Consider the following 23,017-nt stretch of genomic DNA (forward strand, 5'->3'; position numbering starts at 1 on the left):
CTCCTGACCTCGTGATCCGCCCGTCTCGGCCTCCCAAAGTGCTGGGATTACAGGCTTGAGCCACCGCGCCCGGCCTAGAATCTATTTTAATGAAAGGTAATACAGAGGTCTTTGAAAATAAAAGTACTAATTGCATTCGTTATCAGTTATCAATTCCTATTAGAACTAAGGAAAAAGTGATTAATGGGGCCTTTCAGAGAATAATAACATTTTAAGACTCAAAGGGACCCTGAAAGTCATTTATCCTAATTTTATTATTCTACAAATTATAGAAGTGAGGACATTCATTTAGATGAAAAATAACTAGTGACATTAAATAACTGTGAGCCTTAGAGAAAAAGAAGATTGGAATTTTGAGTACACGAGCACTGAAAGGTACCTTCAGACCTATTCATAAATGTTTTGAATGTTAGATTAGGTAATGACCTGCTTCTTTAAAATATGTTTTATGCAAATCTATTTATTGTGTCTTAATTACAAGAAGAAAAAGTCTCAGAGATCTTAAGAATGCACTGTACTGCACGTTATTGGATCTCTCAGTATTTCTGAATAAGGGGCTTTTAGAATGTTAGGCGGTGTAGGCACCAATGCTGATTGCAGGCATCCCACCCAAAGGATCTTGTTGCACTTCATGAGTTGTCTTGTTGGCAGTAACAAATCGTCCTTTGAAGTGATTTCTCAAGCTCTCTTCTTTTTAAATTTATCCTACTTTGAAATAATTGAAACAGTGACTTCTCTAAAGTTGAATAAGGTAAAACTTAATTACATTTTCATCTCTTCTATTACATAATTATAGCATAATGTTTCTAGGTAATATTTTAAATGGAGTCAGGAAACCTCAATACTTCATTTAAGAGTCAAATATAAACACCCCTCTCTTTAGCCTACTATTAATTGAATAATATATGTGTCAAGAACATAGCACACAGTATGCCATTCAAAATTGAATAGTTTTTTTTATTTTAAAGGTAGTCAGTGTTCATTGTGACATTTAAAAAACATAGAAACACAGAAAACAAAAAACAAAGTTCGCACATAATCACACCTCCCAAGGTAACCGCTATTACTATTTTCTCTCAGACTTTTAAAACATTCACACATAAGGACAGATATTATTTTACAAAAATGGAATCTTAATACAGCATTTTGTAAGCTGTTATTTTTCCTTTAAATGGTATTTTTCAGAGTGAGTACCTGCTTAGTAAGAATTAGCCAGCAGCAGTGGTAGTGGTAGTAGTGGTTTTGGGGAGAAAGGGAAAATCAGTAAAGGTTTCCAAAGTCTAAAGCAGTATTCAACACACAGAAGGCATTCAGGAAATGTTTAACTGCATAGATCACGCATGACTCTAGACCCATTCATCATTTAGGCCATAATGTCAATTTGGTTAGTCATTTTCCTGAAAGTATTAGTATGGGGTCCTGTCTTATAGAAATATTTAAACTAATATAAGATGTAGTATATTGCTCCTTTATCCTAATAAAGAAAACAATGTTGGCCGGGCGCAGTGGCTCAAGCCTGTAATCCCAGCACTCTGGGAGGCCGAGACGGGCAGATCACGAGGTCAGGAGATCGAGACCATCCTGGCTAACACGGTGAAACCCCATCTCTACTAAAAAATACAAAAAACTAGCCGGGCGAGGTGGCGGGCGCCTGTAGTCCCAGCTACTTGGGAGGCTGAGGCAGGAGAATGGCATAAACCCAGGGGGCGGAGCTTGCAGTGAGCTGAGATCCGGCCACTGCACTCCAGCCTGGGCAACGGAGCGAGACTCCGTCTCAAAAAAAAAAAAAAAAAAAAAAAAAAGAAAACAATGTTTTAATACTACCTGCATTTAGCTGTTATATTTTTGGTTTAATCTCGATAAAATAGAAACAAACTCTGACTTGTAACATGGCTTCTATAAGTTACAATACTTTGGTTGCCTAGACTTATGCTTAGGGATACTATATTATGGATAAAAACACCCTTTGTGGAGACAGGAGTCACTGCTATTATTTGTATGCTATTGTAAGCAAGTAATTACTGGGTGAGTTAACAAAATGTCATACCACATCAGTTGCTGATTCATGTTGTCTAGTTATCAAATTCTGTGATATCATGTAATCACCACTTCTGGCACTTCTAAAAAACTTAATATGGAGAAAATGAAGATCAAAGTAGAAATTACATTCACCACCCCTACCTGCCTTGGTTTTAAATTTAACGCCAGGCCAGGATGCAATTTTAATGCACAATCAGCCTGCCGTGTAAAATAAATATGTGTTATGTTAACATGAGTAACCATCACTTATTGCTCCCTCATCTGTTAAATGTTATATTGTTCTGGATTATCCAGTACTTGTTATTAGTTAAGCATTAAAGCTTCATTTACTAAGGAAGTTAATAGGAATGGGGATTAGTTCATGTCAAGATCATGTAACAGTAATTAACATAGCACATTTGCCTGGTGCTCAAATGCTTAAGCAGCTTGAATCAATTGTGGTCAGTTCAGAGGCCTAGTCAAAGCATAATTCTAGTTATTGGCCTCAGTGTCACTATTACTTACCAAAGCAAGAAGGCTTTAGATCAAGTGACATTCTCTTGGACACCTGTTTTAAAAACGAGCTGCAGTTTCAGGCTTGATACCTTCAGTGTAGACTATTATACCCTGGCAAGCTTGGAGAAGTTTAAATTTATAATTTATATTGTGAGTTTTCTACCATATAATTTATATTGTTTGTACTAATTTATATTGTTTTGTTTTATATTTGCTTTTCAATATTTCAAATTTGCCAAAAACCATTTTTTATGTAAAGGCAAACTGAAGCACATTTTATGTTGTATTTTATTTTATTTTTTTTTCAGCAGAGTTGATTGTTTTAGAAAACCTCAGCAATCTGAATGTTAGAACTGAACTGGTTGTCTCTTTATAGAACACATTCAGTTTAAAATTCCGTAATCTTATTTGGATCTAAAGTTTGAAAATTTTTTGGTTTATTTGAATTGTGAAAAGTTTATGGATATTTTGCCTAAATTATATTATGGAGACATTACTTTAGCTACAGATGAATAGGAAGTTACATTTTAGGAACTTCTGTTAAAGCTTTAAGTTTGCTATGGGACATTTTCAGTCAAATTATGATAGAAGCATCATTTATTTGACTCATACTTGTGAATAAATTGACTGTTGGAGTGCTAGGATAATAGAGAATCATAGAAAATCAGGCAGTTGTAGCCAAAACCGTATTTCAGTTTCCCTGGTAGAATGGGGTTTTGAATAATCTAGCTTATTTCTTAAGTGTTACATGACCATTTGTATTACATGGAGTTAACTGAACTATTTATGTTCAGCTTCTTGACATCTTTGTGAAAGAAGTAAGGGGCTTATAGTGCTTGAATTTATTCTTAAATATGGAATGCTTAAATAGCCACATTACTATTGTTTTGTCTGCCTACAGTACATCACCAGAAAAACCATATACAGCCAATCCATTGTTTGTTCCAGTGAGAAAAAAAAATTTAACATTATTGATTTGTTTTTTGCTCAGTGGTTTTCAAACCTGCTCTGAGGAGCACCATCTCAGTTTACCAAGGAAAAACATGCAGAATTTTTTGCTTGTTTTACCATTTATTTCAGTCTCTGAGCACCCCTTTATTTATAGGTTTTATTTATCATCCCCACTGATTAAGATTTGACTTGAAAATAAAAGGCCTCCTAGCAATGTATTAGCCCTTGTATTTAAGGAAACAACTAAAGACATTGACCAAGACTCATAAGCAAGGCAGAGACCAAGATTTCACTATTTACTGTTGTGAAAGATTAGAAAGAACATAAATGTGCAGCATCTGTATAATGTAATTTTCAGATAATAATTAATGTTAAATGTGTTTTTAGCATATTCCAAATATTACACTAAGAATTTTGCCTGAATTTTCATGACAACCCTGTGAGACAGTTGCTATGATTATTCCACTTCAAGGTTGAGAAAACTGAGGCACAGAGAAGTTATGTATTTGTTTGAAGTTACATATATAGTAAATAATAGAACCTGAATTTGAGCCCAGATTTGTCTAACTTTAATTTTTTTCATGCTTTTCACTACCACTACATAGGAAATGTTTATAGTATCACATTAATATGGCAAAAATGAAATAAGGAACTCTGAAGTATGATTCCAATTTTGTGTAAAGAAACTATACACCAAGATATGTATTTAAGCCTGATAACAATAAAAATAGCTATTATATATTGAACATGATTGGTATCATACCACAAACTTTTGTTTTGTTTATTTTTTTTTTTGAGACGAAATCTCCCTCTGACACCCAGGCTGGAGTACAGTGGTGCGATCTTGGCTCACTGCAACCTCCACCTCCCGAGTTCAAGTGATTCTGCTGCATCAGCCTCCCAAGTAGCTGGGACTACAGGCGCTGCCACCATGCCTGGCTAATTTTTTGTATTTTCAGTAGAGATGGGGTTTCACCGTGTTAGCCAGGATGGTCTCGATCTCCTGACCTCATGATCCGCCCGCCTCGGCCTCCCAAAGTGCTGGAATTACAGGCGTGAGCCACCACAATTGGCCCATTCCAAGAACTTTGTTAGTATCATTCTACTGGATCCCCAAAATACCTCCAGAGAATTGACATTATTCTTTTTAAAAAATTTTTTATGTCCATAGGTTTTTGGGGAACAGGTGGTATTTGGTTACATAAGTTCTTTAGAGGCAATTTGTGAGATTTTGGTGCACCCATCACCTGAGCAGTATACTCTGAACCTAGTTTGTAGTCTTTTATCCCTCACCCCCTTCCCATCCTTTCCCCCTGAGTCCTCAAAATCCATTGTGTCATTTTTATGCCTTTACATCCTCATAGCTTAGCTCCTACTTACGAGTGAGAACATACGATGTTTGGTTTTCTATTCCTGAGTTACATCACTTAGAATAGTAGTTTCCAGTTCCATCCAGGTTGCTGTGAATGTCATTAATTTATTCTTTTTTATGGCTGAGTAGTATTCCATTGTATTTATATACCACAGTTTCTTTATTCATTGATTGATGGGCATTTGGGCTGGTTCCATATTTTTGCAGTTGTGAATTGTGCTGCTGTAAACATGCGTGTGCAAGTATCTTTTTCATATACTGACTTATTTTTCCTGTTAGTAGATATATTCTTATGCCTATTTTACAGATGGGAATACAGAGACTTAGATTAATTTACCCAAAGTCACAAAGCTGGTTAAATAGTAGAGCCAGGGCTGGAACCCATCTGTTTGATTCTGAAATACATTCATTAATTCATTAAATATCTATTGAGGGTCCTATAATGAACCAGACACTGTTTTATCCAACTGATTTTGGAAATATAATAGTAAACAATACATATAGCCAGTGTGCTTTAGAAAAAGACCAAAAGAGAACTATACCCCAAAATTAAGAGTTATAATCCCCAGATAATTGGATTTGATGTGATGTTTATTTTCTTCTCTCTCTGACTTCAGTCTTTCTAATTTATTGCACAGGGGTGTGTGTGTTTGTGTGTTTGTGATTAGTAAATATACACACAGTGATATATATTACTGTATTAAATCAGAAAAACACCCTCAGTAAACCTGCCATAGCTGAAGAGTAAGGCAATGTACTTTTATTCATAGTGTTTGAATGAGAAAGAAGAGAATAGATAATAAACAAGTTGAACAGTTAAATATTCTCATCTCCCCTCTAAAATTATTTTGTACCGCATATAAGTATTCTTAAACTCATATAGGTGACCTAGGGCTCACTTTTCTAGTTTCTCATCTAATACAGGAGTATAAGCAACATTCGTTGAGTATTTTGTGTGCCGCTCTCCTTAGGTATCACTGGCACAGAAATCAAAGACATGCTCTTTTTCCTAAGAAGGTTACTGTTATGAACTGAATTGTCTTCCCAAAATTCATTTGCTGAAATCCCAAATTCCAGTACCTCAGAATGGGACTATATTTGAAGAGGGCATTTGGCCTTTAAAGAGGTAAAATGAGGTCAGTAGGGTGGGCCTTAATTAAATTTAACTGGTGTCATTATAAGAGGAAATTGAGACACTGACACATATTGAGGGAAGACCATGTGAAGACACATGGAGAACGTGGCCATCTATACCCCTATAAGGGGAGAGGCCCTATTGACATCTTGATCTTGAACTTCTAGCTTCCAGAACTGTGAGAAAATAAATTCTTGTTGTTGAAGTCACCCAGTCTGTGGTACTTTGCTAAGGCAGTCCTGGCAAACTAATTCAGTTTATAGTCTAATCAAAAATACAGACAAGCAAATCAACTAACAAATTAATATGGTAAGTCGAATAGAGATACATCTAGGATTACATCGGTGCGAAAAGGAGAGGTGAGGATTATCCAACGTCAACAAACCAATTTATTTTATTTGAAAAGAATGGAAAGCAGTAAGGTTCAGAAGTCTGTTCATAAGTCAGTATTTTGTACAACAAATGTCCATTGAAAACTTCTATACAAGTTACCATACTGGCACCATGATATATATTTCTAGTGTACCCCATGCTCACACCCGAACAGATAGGTGTGACTGGAAGGAATCCCACAATCACACTTACCAGTCTCCTTTCAAAATTCATCACTACTAATCTCAGGTATGTTCCTTCTTTTCCCTGGGTATATTCTTAATAGTAACGAAAGACTGCTGTTTCTCTAATATGCTTACTTTCCCACAAAAAACCCACTTCACATCTTCTTTTTCCTCAAACTTCTAAAATCTCCTTTCCCATCCTCACTATTAGCTGATGACTTTGATTCCTCTTTCACTTTTTTATGTAGGAAAGGGAACAAAAAAGACATACAACATAGAGAAAATGAATAGCAAAATGCCACTAATAAATCCTACTTTATCAGTAGGTTACATTAAACATAAATAAATCACACACTCCAGCTAAAAGAGAGAGTGAAAGGGTAGATAAAATTACGATCTAACTATAAGTTGTCTACAAGAGACACAGTTTAAAATAAAAGATACAAATATGTTACAAGTAAAAGTATAGAAAAAAATTATGCAAATAGTAATCGTAAGAGAGTTAGAATGACTATACTAATATCAGATAAAATCGATGTTAAGACAAAAAATATTACTAGAGACAGAGTAGTACATTTTATGATAAAAAGTTCAATCCATCAAGAAAATGTGAGTTATAAACATATATTTACCTAACAGCATCAAAATAAGTGAAATAAAAACTGTCAGAATGGAAGGGAGTAATATATATAATTCAATAGTAATGGTTGGAAACTTCAACACCCCACATTAATTAATGGATATAATTGATGACTAGTCAGAATAGCAAAAAGAATTCGAAAACTTGAACAACACTAAATACCAAGTAGACTTTAACAGGTATCTATAGAACATTCCACTCAGCAACAGCAGAATCCAGCAGAATTATATATTCTTCTGACGTGTATGTGGAACATTCTCCAGAATAGACCATATGTTAAAACATAAAACAAGTTTCAATAAATTTAAAAGGACTGAAGTCATACAAAGTATGCTCTCTGACCAGAATGGAATGAAATTAGAAATCAGTAACAGAAGAAAATATGGGAAATTCACAAATATGTAGAAATTAAAAAACACACTCCTTAAACTGTCAATGGGTCAGAAAAGAAATCACAAGGGAAACTAGAAAATACTTTGAGCTGAATGAAAATGAAAATATAATATACTAAAACTTATTGAATGCAGCTAAAGCAGTGGTTAGAGGGAAATTGATAGCTGGCAAATGTCTGCATTTAGAAGGGAGAATGATCTCAAATCAGTAACATTGCTTTCTACCTTAAGACTCTAGAAAAATATCAAACTAAATCCAAAACATAGAAGGAAGGCAAGAACAAAGATTACAGCAGAAATGAATGAAATCGAGAATTTTAAAAAATCAATGAAACTACAATTTGGTTCCTTGGAAGGATCAACAAAATTGACAAACATTGGCTAAACTACCAAGAAAAAAAATAAAAAGAAGACTTAAATCACTAAAAATAACACTAAGGTGTCTCACAGGTTTTTGGTTTTTGTTTTTTGTTGTGAGGCCGAGTCTCACTGTGTTTCCCAGGCTGGAATGCAGTGGCGGGATCTCAGCTCACTACAACCTCCGCCTCCCAAGTTCAAGGGATTCTCCTGCCTCAGCCTCCCCAATAGCTGAGTCCACAGGCCTGCACCACCATGCCTGGCTAATTTTTGTATTTTTAGTAGAGACAGAGTTTCACCATATTGGCCAGTCTGGCCTCGAACTCCTGGACTCAAGTGATCCACTCGTCTTGGCCTCCCAAAATGCTGGGATTATAGGCATGAGCCTCCATGCCCAGCCAGTATCTCACAGTTTCTGTGACATGAGCCTATGGGTTATCTGAGTACCCTGCTCAGAATCTCACCAGGCTGAAATCATGGTGTCAGCTGAGCTGAAGTTATTATCTAGAGATCCAGATCATCTTCCAAGCTCACTCAGGTTGTTGGGCAAATTCAGTTCCTTACAGCTCTGGGACTGATGTCCTTATAGGCCGTCCCCACCTTAGACAGTTCACAACATAATTGCTTTCTTCCTCAGGGCCAGCAGTAGAGCCTCTCCTGTTGCTTTTTAACTTCTTCTTTATTGGGCTTACGTGATTAGGTCAGGCCCATCCAGGATGATCTGTCTTTTGATTAACTCAATATCCACTGATTAGGGGATGTAATTTTTTTTTGGTTTTGGTTTTGTTTTTTTGAGACAGATTCTCACTCTGTTGCCCATACTGGAGTGCAGTGGCTCAATCTTCGTTCACTGCAACCTCCGCCTCCTGGGTTCAAGCGATTCCCCTGCCTCAGCCTGCCGAATAGCTGAGACCGCAGGCACGCGCCACCATGCCTGGCTAATTTTTGTATTTTTGGTAAAGACGAGGTTTTACCATGTTGGCCAGGCTGGTCTCAAACTCCTGGCCTCAAGTGACCCACCCGTCTCAGCCTCCCAAAGTCCTGGGATTACAGGCGTGAGCCACCATGCCTAACCTAGGGGACGTAATTGTATCTGCAAAATCCTTTTTGCCATTTAAAGTTATCTAATCACAGAAGTGATACCCAATCATGGTCACAGGTTCTACCCACACTCATGGAGAGGGTCTTTACTCAAATATCAGAGTGTTGCTGGTCACCTATTTAAATTCTCCGGTTTCATCCCTACTTACCGCATATACTATCTTCCTCTCTGCCCTCCCTGCTTTATTTTTCTTGTCAGCCTTTAATATCTAACATGCCATATATTTTTTTTTATCTTACGTCATCTCCCTGTCTATGTTAGCATGTAAGTTCCATGCAATCAGGGCTTTTTTTGGCTTTGTTCCCTGCCAGATTTCCTGTTTCTAGAACATTGCCTAGCACATACTGCATTTAGTAAATTTTTGTTCAATTGATAGATGAACTTTTACATATTTGTAGAGTGTATATTAGTGTTGCCAAATTGAAATTATATCTCACTTGTCTTATTATTGAATTACATTTATCCTGCTTTGCAGATTTTTATAATAATCTCAATAAAAAGAATTGACTGTAGTTGTCTCCAGTAGACTTTTAAAAAATTTTCAATTAAGGTTACCTCCTTTAGAACTTGTTCTCTGTATTCATTATTATGTTTAAACTGATGTTACCTGTGCATTTATTTTTGAAAAGCAAGTCATTTATGCCTTTCAGATATAAAACTATAGGTGGCCTTACAACGCTTTAAATGTAGTATGTTAAAGGACCAAAAGTTAAAGTTGACATTCAATGAAAGAATTATTTTTTTAATGTTCCAAATTGGAAAGTTTGGGTATAATCCACTGGAAATGAAGAATTAAGAGTGACAAATACAGTGTTTCCAAATTTTAGGAAGGATTGTTAATGTCTGCAGTTATGAGTATTCTAAGACGATAGTCACTGTGTGTTTAATTCTCTTTTACTCTCTTCCTGCTTGTGTCTTTGTGTGTAAATGTTTGTGAATGTATATATGTGCAGTTTCTCCCAATTATCTTGTTTCTGTTTCACTCTATTCCTGTGGCTGTGTTGTTCTTTTGCTCATGCCAGGCCCTTCCTAATGTTGGCAAAAACAAAACAAAATAAAACAAAAACATAAAAGTGGTTTGTACATTTGTATCAGTATATTTAACTAAGTAGAATATCAGATTCTGTTTTTATTCTTGAGCATGTCAGTTTTTTTATAGCTTTGGGAAACTTTTGTTTTTGACTTCTACTGATACAGTAATTTTCAGTCGAATAAAATCTGTTGTGGTTGGGCTTTGAAAAATTCCAGTTTTACAGTTAGTTCGTCATCCATATGATCTTAGGAAAGATGGCTGATTTCTCTGATGTTTCCTTCATCTGCATGTGTATGAAAAAGTTATTTTCTATCACTGGGGTTATTGTGAGAATTAAATAACAAAGGGAAGCAAAATATAAGCACCAGATTTTGAAGCTAAATCCCAGTTAGGTTGTGCCTGTTGAAATCTGAGTTCCTTTCACCTTTGTGTTTGTAAACTTTCCTTTTTCTCTGAACTCTTCCTTGGCATCCTTGTCTACCTTTCCTTTCTTCTCCCCAGCTGCCCCCACTTTTTGGATAGGTCTCACAGAAGATAAACACGGTGAAAAGTTTCATGCCATAGCTCTTCTCTGTCAGCCAGCCAAATGCTTTAAATCCCTCCTCGCCCTCCATTTGTCAGTCAACATGTACTTAGTAAGGGCTCACAGGACATCGAGTATTAGAAGAGATAGCTGAATACTTAATTCTACTTTGCAGTTATCCAGGTCTGTCATTCCTGTTCACAAATGGAAACCCAATCCTACCTGGAACAAGAAGAACTTATTTAGTGTTTTTTTTTTTTTTTTTTTTTTTGAGACGGAGTCTCACTCTGTCACCCAGGCTGGAGTGCTGTGGCCGGATCTCAGCTCACTGCAAGCTCCGCCTCCCGGGTTCACGCCATTCTCCTGCCTCAGCCTCCCGGGTAGCTGGGACTACAGGCGCCGCCCCGTCGCCCGGCTAGTTTTTTGTAGTTTTTAGTAGAGACGGGGTTTCACCATGTTAGCCAGGATGGTCTCGATCTGCTGACCTCGTGATCCGCCCGTCTCGGCCTCCCAAAGTGCTGGGATTACAGGCTTGAGCCACCGCGCCCGGCCGAACTTATTTAGTGTTAATCTTGTGTTAATGAATTTGTTAAATGAGTCTTTGCTGACACAGAGAAGAGAACACTTTGCTGTATGTAAAAGCTTCATTTTATTGTTTAATCTATGCTTAATTTCAAGGGCATTGATGGGGAAAGATGTTCTTTCAGGACAGACAAGAAGTATCAAGTTAGGCCAGTAGTTGCCCTGAGCATGCTTGTTTAAGAGAGCAGATCTGACAGGAGCAAGCGTCATTTTCAACTTGTTTTTTAAAGGTGCAATGGGAATTTCTTTACTGTCTAAAACTCCTTTTGCTATTTGAAGGGAACTAATGAAATACTTTAAAGTCATCCTTTAATTGACTGTAGTTTTAATTTATGTATTTATAGTGAACTATATCCCAGCAAGTTTGTAGAAAGACTTTCACAGGTATGTGAAATATAAGATAATCTTATAAATTACAAAAGGGGAAAAAGAATTAAATTCATGGATAGGCTCATTAAAAATGAAGCTAATGTCCAGACTGGACAATACTAAAATAATGACTTGCCCACTTACCTCTGGTTGGACTGTAAATTTGACTTTAGGCCTTCTAGTAGTCTACCAAAAATGAAAGGTAGTTTTGCAATTTACAATAAGATAAAAATAAGACTACTGCTGAGGAAAAGCATAATAGTTCTTGCTACAAAAATCAGAGAGGAATTTTTCTGAATGAGTCCATGTGAAAATGATGCTGGGTGATCTAACAACACTCCAGCAACAACCTGCAGGAAGAGCAAGGGTGAATTTCATAGAGCTGTGTCCTGTAACAACTGTCAGTACAGGCTCATGTATCACAACAAGCACTGTTCATAAAGGGAATAATCCTGTGGGGTGCAGCAGGCCCAATATGCTGTGATTCACAGAACCCAGTTTTCTGATGATCTGACTTGAATTCAGCACATATTTTAGAAAATCTGGCAAATGGGATGTATTTTTCTTGGTCAGTTATTCTTAAATGTCTTTTTTTCTTCTCAGATGAACTTTGTCAAATATTTGATAGCATTGATAGACATGTTCCAGGAGGAGAGCTTTTCATTTTGTTCCAGGTACATACCAACACTTATGCTTTAACAGAATGCAGTTTGAAGTTGGATTGACTTCTTTGACAACTGAGAAGCCAAATAAGAATACTAGCCTCAAGAGTCCTTCAGCCTTATGGATGAGCTGAAGATGTACCCTAGTAAAAAAACTCACCCTAGTAAATGGTTTTGAATCTGTTTTAATGTGCACCTAGAGAGTAGCATGAAACCCCAAGGCTCTACCATGCTCTGTGTTATGGTCACAGTAAATTGAGCCTGGAAGATTTTTCATACATATATAACCAGTTACCCACCTGGTGGAAAAACACGGGACACTCATCAAACTTTGTCTGGCTTTGAGCAGTGTGATTCCTGGTTTATCTTTGTTGATAAACTACTTGCCAAACATACCCTGAGAAAATCAGGTGAAGGAACTCGTTGAGTAGGATTGTTATTTTATAAGTTAGTTAAAAATGACGGACCACTTACCAAAAGTAATATATTCGATTACAGAATCGGTGATCTTTAGCCCTTATTTTCTGGCAGGAATTAGTAAACAAAGGCATTCCTTATTAGTCGTAACAAAATTATGGTACCCTAAAGTTTTAAAAATAATAATAATTAACTGCCTATCTCAAACTTAGGAGAATGATATATACTAGTTTATACAAAATGGCATCATGTTATTAATAAGAAACAAGTTAACAAAAAGTAGGGCTAGAAAATACCCTCTTACACCCCACTTAAAATTTTTAATCACTCATCAAGAGCCTTTCTCCTTTTGTGACTCTTGCAGAATTAGGTGCTGATTCTGAGTAAACATCAATCTGTTGACAAAGAATTTGCAGTAGGAGATAATTATTGAATAGCAAGGTTTATGTTATTGTCAGAATTTTAAAACTGCTCTGACTTTGTGATACTCATTGCTATGACTTCTCCTAATAATCTGCCTAGAAGTCTGGTATCTGATGCTTACTAACAATTACCATGCGGATGTTAATGAGGTCAAAGGCAGAATATCAGTTGACTAGAGTGGCATACTAGAAATCAGGAAATTCAGCTTCTAGCCTTGGCTCGGTCAGTGATTTTATGATATTTGTCATATCTTGTGAACATTCTGTACCTTGGCTTCTCCATCTGTTAAACTGAATTCATAATAACTGTCCTGGTCTATCTCACAGGAATGTTGCATGGACAAATTAGATAAGTGTAAAAGTGCCTTGGAGGTAAAGCTGCTCTATGAATATAAATTAGTGTGATATAGCTACTGAAAAGTATGTTGCAGAGGCTAGAATGGTTAGTCTCTGCAGGCTTCATGACTAGATAAGGCTTCATAATGGATTCCTGCCAAGCAAACCAAGCCCATCTTATCAGTTCATGACCATAAAGTATTTAATGGGGGAAAAAAAAATCTCTTTACAAACATTTGTTACCTTGATACAAATGTGTGTTAAAAATCAGTCATTGTGGGGAGGCGGAAGAGGGATGTTGGTACACAGTGGGTATAAAATTTCAATTATGCAAGATGAATAAGTTCTAGGGATCTGCTGTACAACATTGTGCCCATAATTAACATACTACATTGTACTCTTAAAAATCTGTTAAGAGAGTGGATCTCATTGTAAGGGATTCTTACCGCAATAAAATTAAATTTTTGAAATAAATCAGTCATATTTGAATGAAATGAAATTTTTCCGAGTAGTTTCAGACAATTGATAATATCTAGTTTACACTTTCTGTAGTCATTTTGGAGGGTGAGGATTTGATGCGTTTAGTAAAGTTGAGAAATAAGTATATGAAAGAATGTGTGGGGAAAAGAAATTGATTGTGAGGAAGAAAAATTGTCTCAGGTAATAGTTACTACTATTTTTAGCACTTTTGACTTACCAAATTGAGATTTTTGTTTGTTTCTTTTATAGAAATGTCAAAGTCTCATCTCTGCCTAAACCATATATTTTTTTCTGGTTGCCTCATGTTCTGTCACAGTCACAGTTAGCATCCTCATTCTCAATCCTACCCGTAGTGCAGACAGATTGCCTCATTTCAGCTCAATAAAACATATCACCAAATTCCCTTAGACAGAAAAAAGGGTGGGGAGTGCCCTTTCTTGAAGGAACCCCTTAAGTACACCTCTCCCCTTTTCTCTTCACATCAGTGCAGAGTCCCACTGTGAATTTACAACACCCAACACCCATGAGTTCAGTCCTTAGGAAGGAAAATTGAGCAAGTATTTAATTGGTTGGACATTGCATAAAAGAGGTCCTATCCAGGCTAACCCTAGAAACTTTTATTCTCAAACTTAGTTGGCCTCTTTTTCTTCTGTCAGAGGACCATTCTTAGTGGCTCTGGGGAAATCTTGGCACCCAGAAGAATTCAACTGCGCTCACTGCAAAAATACAATGGCCTACATTGGATTTGTAGAGGAGAAAGGAGCCCTGTATTGTGAGCTGTGCTATGAGAAATTCTTTGCTCCTGAATGTGGTCGATGCCAAAGGAAGATCCTTGGAGTAAGTAATGGAAACGTTTTTATTCTCAATGAGTTTTAAAGTAGAATGATTTTTTGATATGAAACTCTTCTATCATTTTAACTTTTTATTTTCTTCTTGCTTTATGCCTTCTCTACTTTCATCACTATTTATTATTGTAAAGCAAAACTAAATAGACCTCTGTGGAAATATATCGGACTCATGGGGTTAGGTTGTCTTTGGTTTTGTCTCACTGAGTGCTGGCTTGTCTGGTGAAAGTCTAGCCACTGTGGGGAAAAAATAATTTACTGTGGGTGTGCTTCCTCAACAGGAGCCTGTTTGCTCAGGAATGAAGAGGTCGCATAGGACCACACACATCTGAGTTCTCAGAATTGACACCTTCACTGTTTTAAATTAAATTCCATAGCTTATATAAGAGCAGTATTTCCCCCACTTGTCAGAGTTCAAGCACAGGACACTGATTTCATGAAATATATAAAACATGAGGTTTATAAATGATATATTTTTCTTGAATACATATAATGTTTAAAAATATAATCTCAGTTTTATGAGAGTACACATGTGATGGAAAATTTTTTTTCCTTTTTTTGCAAAAAAAAAGGAGTAATTTAGGAATCAGATACAGTACATAATAAATAATGGTGGATACATGAATTTCTTGCTCTGAAATACCTGGTTTCTAATGAAAAAGTAAGGGCCAGGCATACTTTATGGGTGACTAGGAGCTGGAATCTGATTTCAGAAGAAGCCAAAGTACCTGGCTTCACACAAAAGTTGGAAATGGCCCTGCTGAACTCTAATATACTCTCAATGTGAAAATATGATAATGAAACTCTAATTATTGTTAATTGAGAGAATAGGTAGTATGAATTATTGAGTAGTCTTAAGATATCTCTTAGGATATCCTTAAATATGTCTAAAACGTTGAAGACACTTAAAATTATATATATGCCACCTGAAATATTTCTAGATTATTAATTTGTGTAATATGTTGGGAACAAAGAAGTGGAAATGGTTCAGACTGTACCTTCCCAAATGATAACAAATAATTAATAGAATATTCATTAATATGATTTTAGTGTATCCAGGTATTCTGTGAATGCTAGAATAATAAAACAAAGTGAAATTAGAGTCTTAGACCCAAATAAAGTTCTAGGAAATGGAAATCTCATACTCATTGCTTTGGGGCTGGGCCAGAACGGCGATAGCTTGTCTAGATTGTTTTTTAGTTATTTGATTACCTGTTAAAAACTTGCCTCAAGGATGGAAAGGGAAGAATATTCTGGAAGACTTGGGAGATAGTTTGATTCAATGTACATCTTCTACAGATGTTCATGGTGAATTTTTTGGATCTAAATATCTGTTTCTTCCCGTTGTCCTTCAGTAGTGAACTATGACAATTTCTTTGGCTAATAATTCTATATTATTTCATTTTATTTTGATATTTTTTATAAAAGGAAGTAGTTCATGCAAGAATAATTAGAAAACACAAAAAATTTAAATAATAAATTTAAATGACCTAAATATTTACCAGTCACAGATAATTACTGTTAACCTTATGATGTGTTTTTTTCCTGTTTGCTCTTTATCAGTAACTTGTTTACAAAATTGTAACCGTGCTTTATGTATAATATTCTTTTTTGTGATAAATATTATGAAAGAGTATTCACTATTCATCAGAAATTATTTTAATGGCTCCATCTGTCTCTCAATACAAAGAAATGATTTCTTGTAAAACCAACACCCCAAAACATCTTTTACTAATTAATTTCTGGCCCAAATCTTTTTAACTTGGTATATTTAACCATTGGGCCATTGCTGTCTAGAATGTCTTAGACATTCGAGTCTGTGCTTAGTGCCATCTTATTAGCTGATTTCCAAAAGCCTAAACACATGTTAAACTGATTGTGTTACATTATGTTTTTATTATATTGTATTACATTGTATACATTTATATACATTATGTATGCATAATATATATATAATTTTATATCATTATATACATTTTATTTTGTTTATTTATTTATTTTTTTTTGAGACTGCGTCTTGCTCTGTTGCCCAGGCTGGAGTGCAGTGGCTGGATCTCGGCTCACTGCAAGCTCCACCTCACGGGTTCACGCTATTCTCCTGCCTCAGCCTCCCAAGTAGCTGGGACTATAGGCGCCAGCCACCACACCCAGCTAATTTTTTGTATTTTTAGCAAAGACGAGGTTTCATCATGTTAGCCAGGGTGGTCTCTATCTCCTGACCTCATGATCTGCCCGCCTTGGCCTCCCAAAGTGCTGGGATTACAGGTGTGAGCCACTGCGCCCGGCCCCATTATGTTTTATTGTTATATTATATATAATATTATTGCTTCTAGAAGGCACCAAAGTATAGGTTTGTTTTAATTTTTAAATGCTTCCTCCTTCCCCCAGAACTTTTGCAGATAATACCATAAAACCTTTGTAAGTTAATGTTTCCTGACACCTTTTGAGAAGCAGCAGAAAGTTTTGTAGGAAGCATTTATGAAATGCTTACTTTATTCACTGTACATATAATGTATAAATAGCATAGTGATCGTTGTTTAAATTTACTGATTGGCATTTGTAAAGAACACACATCTAAACATGCATCTGTTTAGATGATTTGTGAGTCTGTTCTTAAGTATCTCCTGTTACTTTGAGGGAAAGCTCAAGACAAAAATGAAGTACGTGTGCCTACTTTGGATTAGCTTTACAGGGATTTACTGGTACAGATATTAGAGTAAACATTTATGTACTTATTGTCATCTTTTTTTACATCCAATTATCTTTCTGTAACAGGAAGTCATCAATGCTTTGAAACAAACTTGGCATGTTTCCTGTTTTGTGTGTGTAGCCTGTGGAAAGCCCATTCGGAACAATGTTTTTCACTTGGAGGATGGTGAACCCTACTGTGAGACTGGTAAGATCAGCGAGCCATTTGTTTCTTGAATTTTGTATAAAGGTAAAGCATTAACCCTTATATTACTATAAAGCTCATGAAAATATTAGGCAAAGTTATTTTCTTAATTGTTTTGGGAGTATTTAGTGTTACTCTAAACATATAGAAAAAACTATGTAGTTTTTTTTTTTCTTTTGAGACAGAGTCTTACCCTTGTTGCCCAGGCTGAAGTGCAATGGCGTAATCTCGGCTCACTGCGGCTTCCACCTCCCAGGTTCAAGCAATTCTCCTGCCTCAGCCTCCCGAGTAGCTGGGACTACAGCCATGTGCTACCATGCCCAGCTAATTTTGTATTTTTAATAGAGATAGGGTTCCATCATGTGGGCCAGGCTGGTCTCAAACTCCTGACCTCAGGTGATCCACCAACCTCAGCCTCCCAAAGTGCCGGGATTACAGGCATTAGCCACTGTGCCCGGCCCTATATAGATTTTTAATGTGACTTTGTCAAAACAGATATTCCTAACTTTATTATTAGAATTGAGAATGTAAGCATTACTTAGTAGGAAAAATATTTTGCTTGAATTCCCAATAATTTGTGGATGTAAATTCTACTAAATCATGTACCTTAAGGCTACTTCTTATAGTCCAGTAGTGAATTTTGTAAACATCAGAAATGTTCCACTTTAGAATATGATATTGATTTGCCCTTTAAGGCAACTGCCTTGAAAATAAACTTGAGATCCTTTTTTACTTTTACTGAATGAGAAGGTAATCCTGACTTGGATTTTTCCCTTGGAAAATGATTTTTAATAAACTAGGCTGTGAGGACCTATCTACTACATTTGTCTTATCACACAAACTCAGAACGTTTCCTTTTCCTTCCCAAAGTCTGTAAGTGAACTATAATAACATTTATTTATTAATATTGCCCTTACTTAGATATTACTACCACATACACATTTCAAAATGTAGAACATGTTTCCTTTATTATGCTCTATTCACTACCACTCTATTCTCACTACTTTTATTGTTATTCTACCTCACAATTCAAAGCTCTGTGCTGAAAGAAGGGGTTATTCCAGAATAATGGAGTTAAAGGAGCACTCAGCTTCTAAGTTGAAGCTGTACCATAATCATTCAGCCCTTCTTTGCCCACTCAGTATTCTCTTATTTTCATCTTCCTTTCAGTTCTTAGTTTGAACCAACCTGGATATATTCCAGACTGTCTCCCAGGAACCCCAGAAATTCCAGTGAAGTACCCCATGGGCTGTTTTGGGACAGGTTGGTCACAAGCTGCCTTCCTCGATTCAACCAGAATACTCCATATTTTGTAATTCCACTTAATTTTTCTGAAGAAGGAGTTGGGTTTTTTTGTTTGATTTTTAGTTTGATTTGTTTTAGCAGCTTTGGAAGACATTTTGACTAACTGGCAGGTAGCCCCTGTCTAGCCAAAACACAAAACAGTCTAGCCTTAATACCATATTTAATGTATTTGAAGTCATATTTTAAAAGCCAAATAATTATAGAAAAGGAAAAACATTATTGAATATTTATTTAAATGTCACATCTAATGAACTTGGTCTATTTTTGTTCTTTTTCTTCTTTCAACCCCTAAACCATTTCTTAACCCAGTCTCCTCCATCTCAATAAATAACCCCACCGTCCACTATCCAAAAACCTGCAGGCCGTATTGGATTCTGCTTTTTCCCTTGTTCTTTCCTTATTCAATCTAAATAGTAAATCCTGGAAGCTCTACCTCCAATGTATATCATATTCATTTATTTCTCTCCATCTCAGCTGTCACCAAACCTAACTTGCTTTCACTCTTTGGGCATTGTAATTGGCACCTAAATGGAATAGCCCCTCCCCTTTCTTCCAACCTCCAAACAGCAGGCACAGAGCAGCTATAGTAATATTTTTTGAAATGTGAATTAGATCAAACTTAAACCCTTCAGTGGCTTCCACTAGAAAAAAATTACACTTTTTTTTTTTTTTTGAGATGGAGTCTCACTCTTTCACCCAAGCTGGAGTGCAGTGGCTAGATCTCCGCTCACTACAACCTTCGCCTTCTGGGTTCAGGTGATTCTTCTGCATCATCTCCCAAGTAGCTGGGATTACAGGTACCTGCCACCACACCCGGCTAATATTTTTGTATTTTTAGTAGAGACAGGGTTTCACCATGTTGGCCAGGGTAGTGTAGAACTCCTGACCTCAAGTGATCCGCCTGCCTCGGCCTCCCGAAGTGCTAGGATTACAGGCGTGAGCCACCACGCCCGGCCAATTACACTAAGAGGGCCTGTTTTGCCATCCTCATCTCCTCCCACCTTACCTTCTGTCACCAGATTCTACCCATAGCCAGCCCCAGGGCCTTTTTTTTGAACATGCCGAGACCCTTCCTTCTTTGGAGCTTTTGTGCTTACTGTTTCTTCTAACTTGAATGTTCTTCGTCAGCTTTTCTGTGGCGATTCCTCTTTATTCACGTTTCATTGCAACTATTAACCTCTTCAGAGAGGCCTTTTCTAATTTTCCTTAATAGTGTAGTGACCCCCAGTTATTTTATATTAAATTACTATTTTCTTTCCTTCGTAGTACTTATCATACTCTGAAATGATTTATTATCATTTATTTTTTAAATTCAATAAGTTATGACATCCTCTTTCCAATGAGAATATGAGCCCCATGAGGAAAGCAACCTCAACTGTCTTCTTCACCACTGTACCCTTGCAGTGCCTTGAACAATGCCTGGTACACAGTAGACTGCATGAATCTATGCTGAGCAAATGGTGCTAAGGAATACTAAAGATTGACAATTGCTAAGTAAGGTTAATCAAGTTGCAAATTATAGCCTGCCTTCCTCTCCAGCTGAGGTTGGATTGGCAATGTCAGAGGCCAAAGGCTGAACCATGAGTCAACACAGTAGTGAGAGGAGCTGCATAAAAGAAAATTAGGGCAACCAGCCTGGGCAACATGGTGACACCCTGTCTCTACTAAAAATTCAAAAAAATTAGCCAGGTGTGGTGGTGGGCGCCTGTAAGACCGACTGAGGCAGGAGAATCACTTGAACCCAAGAGGTGGAGGTTCCAGTGAGCCGAGATCGTGCCACTACACTCCAGCCTGGGTGAGAGAGTGAAACTGTGTCTCAAAAAGACAAAAAAGAAAAGAAAATTAGAGCCAGGCACAGTGACTCAATGCCCTTAATCCCAGCTCTTTGGGGAGTGAGGCAGGAGGATCACTTGAGGCCATGAGTTCAAAACCACCAGGGGCAGCCTACCAAGACCCTGTCTCTACAAAAAAAAATTTTTTTTTAATTAGCTGGACTTGGTGGCTGGTACATGTAGTCTCAGCTACTCGGGAGACAGAGGCAGGAGGATGGCTTGAGCCCAGGAGGTGGAGGCTGCAGTGAACTATGATCATACCACTACACTCAAGCCTGGGTGACAGAGCAAGACCCTGTCTCTCTAATGAAAAAAAAAAAAAAAGAAAAGAAAAGAAAATTCTAATTTAGTAGTAGAGAAACATCTTTTCAAAACTGCTTTCGTTAGAAGGAAATCCTGTTAGTGTTCTTGTAACTGTAATCTATGTCAAGTAAATGGTCTTTTCTGGCTAAGGGTTTTCAACATGAAGTCATAAAATTGAAAGGAAAATACAGCAAAATAAATTGTGGCTAATATTGTTGTGATACAGTCTAGCTAGAAACTGAGTCATAGCACTTGTTCATGATAGTTTCCTGTAACATTTCTTTTTTCTTCCTTGACCAAGTCAGATACGCTATGAAGTTTGCCAATATCAGATTTTGTTTTTGATCTCTGTTCATTAGTCTTATTGTTGCTAGTTATTAGAAGTCCTTTGTATTTCTTCAGAACAGTCTTGTCTACTGATAACTGGACACAAAACAGTTCTTTTTTTTTTTTTTTTTTTTGCCTTTGAGACAGAGTCTCTCTCTTGTCACGAGGCTGGAGTGCAGTGGCACGATCTTGGCTCAATGCAACCTCCGCCTCCTGGGTTTAAGTGATTCTCATGCGTCAGCCTCCCAAGTAGCTGGGACTACAGGCATGCGCCACCGCGCCCAGCTAATTTTTGTATTTTTTGTAGAGATGGGGTTTCACCATGTTAGCCAGGATGGTCTCGATCTCTTGACCTCGTGGTCTGCCCACCTCAGCCTCCCAAAGTGCTGGGATTACAGGCGTGAGCAACCACGCCCGGCCAGAACAGTTCTTTATATGTATTTAGGCAATTAAGTAGTTGGTGAGAAGTGAGAAGTATTACATGGAAAATTATAATCAAGAATGTTAGGTTGTATAAATAATATTTTTACCAAGGGAATCCTGAAACATGCTAAACATATCTTTCAAGCCAAATGTTATACCATCTCCTGAAATTGTTCGAATTCCTAATATCTTTATCTTCAGCATCTCATCTAATCCTGATTTTGTTGCTGCCGTCTAGGAATGATCATTCTAAAACTTCATCGTGTTTAACTTATGTCTCTCTGCCCTGCCTCTATACAGATTATTATGCCCTCTTTGGTACTATATGCCATGGATGTGAATTTCCCATAGAAGCTGGTGACATGTTCCTGGAAGCTCTGGGCTACACCTGGCATGACACTTGCTTTGTATGCTCAGTAAGTAATGTCTTATTTCCTAATTAGAGGAGTAAAGTATGGCCAATTCTAGCTTTAGTATTTAATGGAAATATCAGCTCTTGTGTCTTTCAGTCCTTCAAACCTAAAGAAAAATTATTTTTACTTTTTTGTAAATTTCAAAAGTTGTTTATTAAATTTTTTGGTATTTTTGAAATTATTTGGCACACAGTGAGATCCTTAGCCCTTAGAGAAAATATAATTTTAATATATTTTTGTCTATAAGGACAAGCTGTGTATTTCTTAAAACAGTAAGATTCCTTTACTTAAAAAAAAAACCTCTGTTACTAGAGTGTTTGTTGTAATTTTTGGAAATGTTAAGTACTTCTTAAAATATAAATAAATAATTATAAAAATCGATTATTGGATTAACACTGGGAATAAACTATATGTTGAGTCATTTCTTTTCTTAGCAATTACCCCTGGATATTCTTTTCTTTTTGAGACTATGGTCCAATAAACATGTAATAAAGTATTTGCCTATTCATTTGATATTTTAATATGTTTGGTTTTATGTTTAATGATTAGGATGGATTTAAAGATCAAAATATATAGTTTTTAAATGTAGGAAGTACATATCCAGTAAACGTGCTCTGTTCAGGTGTTTGATTTTTTTAAAATTAGATTTAACATATCTACAGTTTTCAATACCCTTTGTACAAAGGGGGCAAAAGTAATGTTAATCGACGCCTAATGATTTCCCCAAACATTACCATTGAACTTTTTCTTGTTTACCTCATCCATCTCTTAGACTTCATAAAGTCTATAAAAAGCAAAACTTTTAGCAGAT

The 23,017-nt window shown here is 36.6% G+C and overlaps 1 protein-coding gene across 1 annotated transcript in view; it reads left to right on the forward strand.

Moving 5' to 3' along the window:
* The window catches only part of LOC105505243 (PDZ and LIM domain protein 5-like), a 30,780-nt gene that overhangs the window by 2,846 nt on the left and 4,917 nt on the right, over window positions 1-23,017 (forward strand). The window contains exons 2-5 of the mRNA XM_011933032.1: window positions 11,524-11,563; window positions 14,499-14,702; window positions 17,486-17,606; window positions 22,094-22,209. Coding sequence (XP_011788422.1) covers window positions 11,524-11,563; window positions 14,499-14,702; window positions 17,486-17,606; window positions 22,094-22,209 — 481 coding nt within the window. The remainder of the gene's footprint in view (window positions 1-11,523; window positions 11,564-14,498; window positions 14,703-17,485; window positions 17,607-22,093; window positions 22,210-23,017) is intronic.

This window comes from Colobus angolensis, unplaced genomic scaffold (genome assembly GCF_000951035.1).
Source record: "Colobus angolensis palliatus isolate OR3802 unplaced genomic scaffold, Cang.pa_1.0 Scaffold123, whole genome shotgun sequence".
Lineage (NCBI taxonomy): Eukaryota > Metazoa > Chordata > Mammalia > Primates > Cercopithecidae > Colobus > Colobus angolensis.